This window comes from Gekko japonicus, unplaced genomic scaffold (genome assembly GCF_001447785.1).
Source record: "Gekko japonicus isolate JY-2015 unplaced genomic scaffold, Gekko_japonicus_V1.1 scaffold1312, whole genome shotgun sequence".
NCBI lineage: Eukaryota > Metazoa > Chordata > Lepidosauria > Squamata > Gekkonidae > Gekko > Gekko japonicus.
This window is the reverse complement of record NW_015164225.1, coordinates 426,483-427,388: the sequence shown is the minus strand read 5'-3', so window position 1 is coordinate 427,388 and position 906 is coordinate 426,483. Positions and strand designations below refer to the sequence as shown.

The following is a 906-nucleotide window of genomic DNA, read 5'->3' as shown; positions in this document are numbered from 1 at the left end:
GGAAAGAGTTGTGAGAGAAAAAAATTGACACTTGTGGCAGCTGCCTCTGAAGCAACATTATTTAAATCTCCAGAGCAAACCTGATCTCCAGTGGCCTATACAAAGCCATGGTGGGCAAAGGCTCCACCTGGCTCCTCCAACTTTTGGAAAATGTTTGGCTGGCACCAGGCAAGGTATCAACGGTTACCACGGCATCCATGGGCCCCATGTTGGGGATCCAGGTTTGCATCATGGGAAGCACTCTGAAGCCACTTTCTCTGAAGCCACTTTCAGCTTCCTTAAAAATTAAGGAACTACCAGCCCAACTGACATCACTTTGCCCTCTTTCAGCTCCACAGAGAAAAACTGCTTCATAAGCTGGTTTAACCCTTCAGGCAGCCTTTATCACAGACACTAGGATGAAACAGACTTCCTAATAATTGGCAGCTAATATGTCTCAATGCAGAACTAAATGAGGAAAAGGCAACAGAAGTTCTTAGTCATACTAGTTAAGAAATTTCTTGTTAATCTGGCTACCAGGGGGAAAAAGTGGTTGAGTGTACTATCAGTTACGAAACTCAGTTTTGTGGGAGGAAGTTGTAGAAATGCAAAACAGGAAGTGTGCTGTGGACAAGAACACTAAATTGCAGACAAATACACTTTGGCCTAATGGATGAACACAAGAAGCTGCCTGATATTAGCCCTCTTCACGTGTTACACTGAATGAGCATACTCCCTGTCTGCATACATCTGTTTGCAAGAAAGAGCCGGCATGCATTCACTTTACAAAGGAAACCCGGGACCAGTACATGGACAAATGTGTGGCTTCAGTCACACATTCAGCTATACTTTTGTTGAATATGATAAAGAAAAAGGCAATCCCTCAAAACAACCTACAAAAATGTGCAGCAACACAAAAGAGAGAAA

At 43.3% G+C, this 906-nt stretch overlaps 1 protein-coding gene across 1 annotated transcript in view; it reads right to left on the bottom strand.

The window, feature by feature from the left end:
* LOC107108151 (protein phosphatase 1J-like) overlaps positions 1-208 on the bottom strand; it is a 28,970-nt gene extending 28,762 nt beyond the window's left edge. Inside the window, exon 1 of the mRNA XM_015408552.1 lies at positions 81-208. Coding sequence (XP_015264038.1) covers positions 81-208 — 128 coding nt within the window. The remainder of the gene's footprint in view (positions 1-80) is intronic.
* Positions 209-906: the final 698 nt, after the last annotated feature.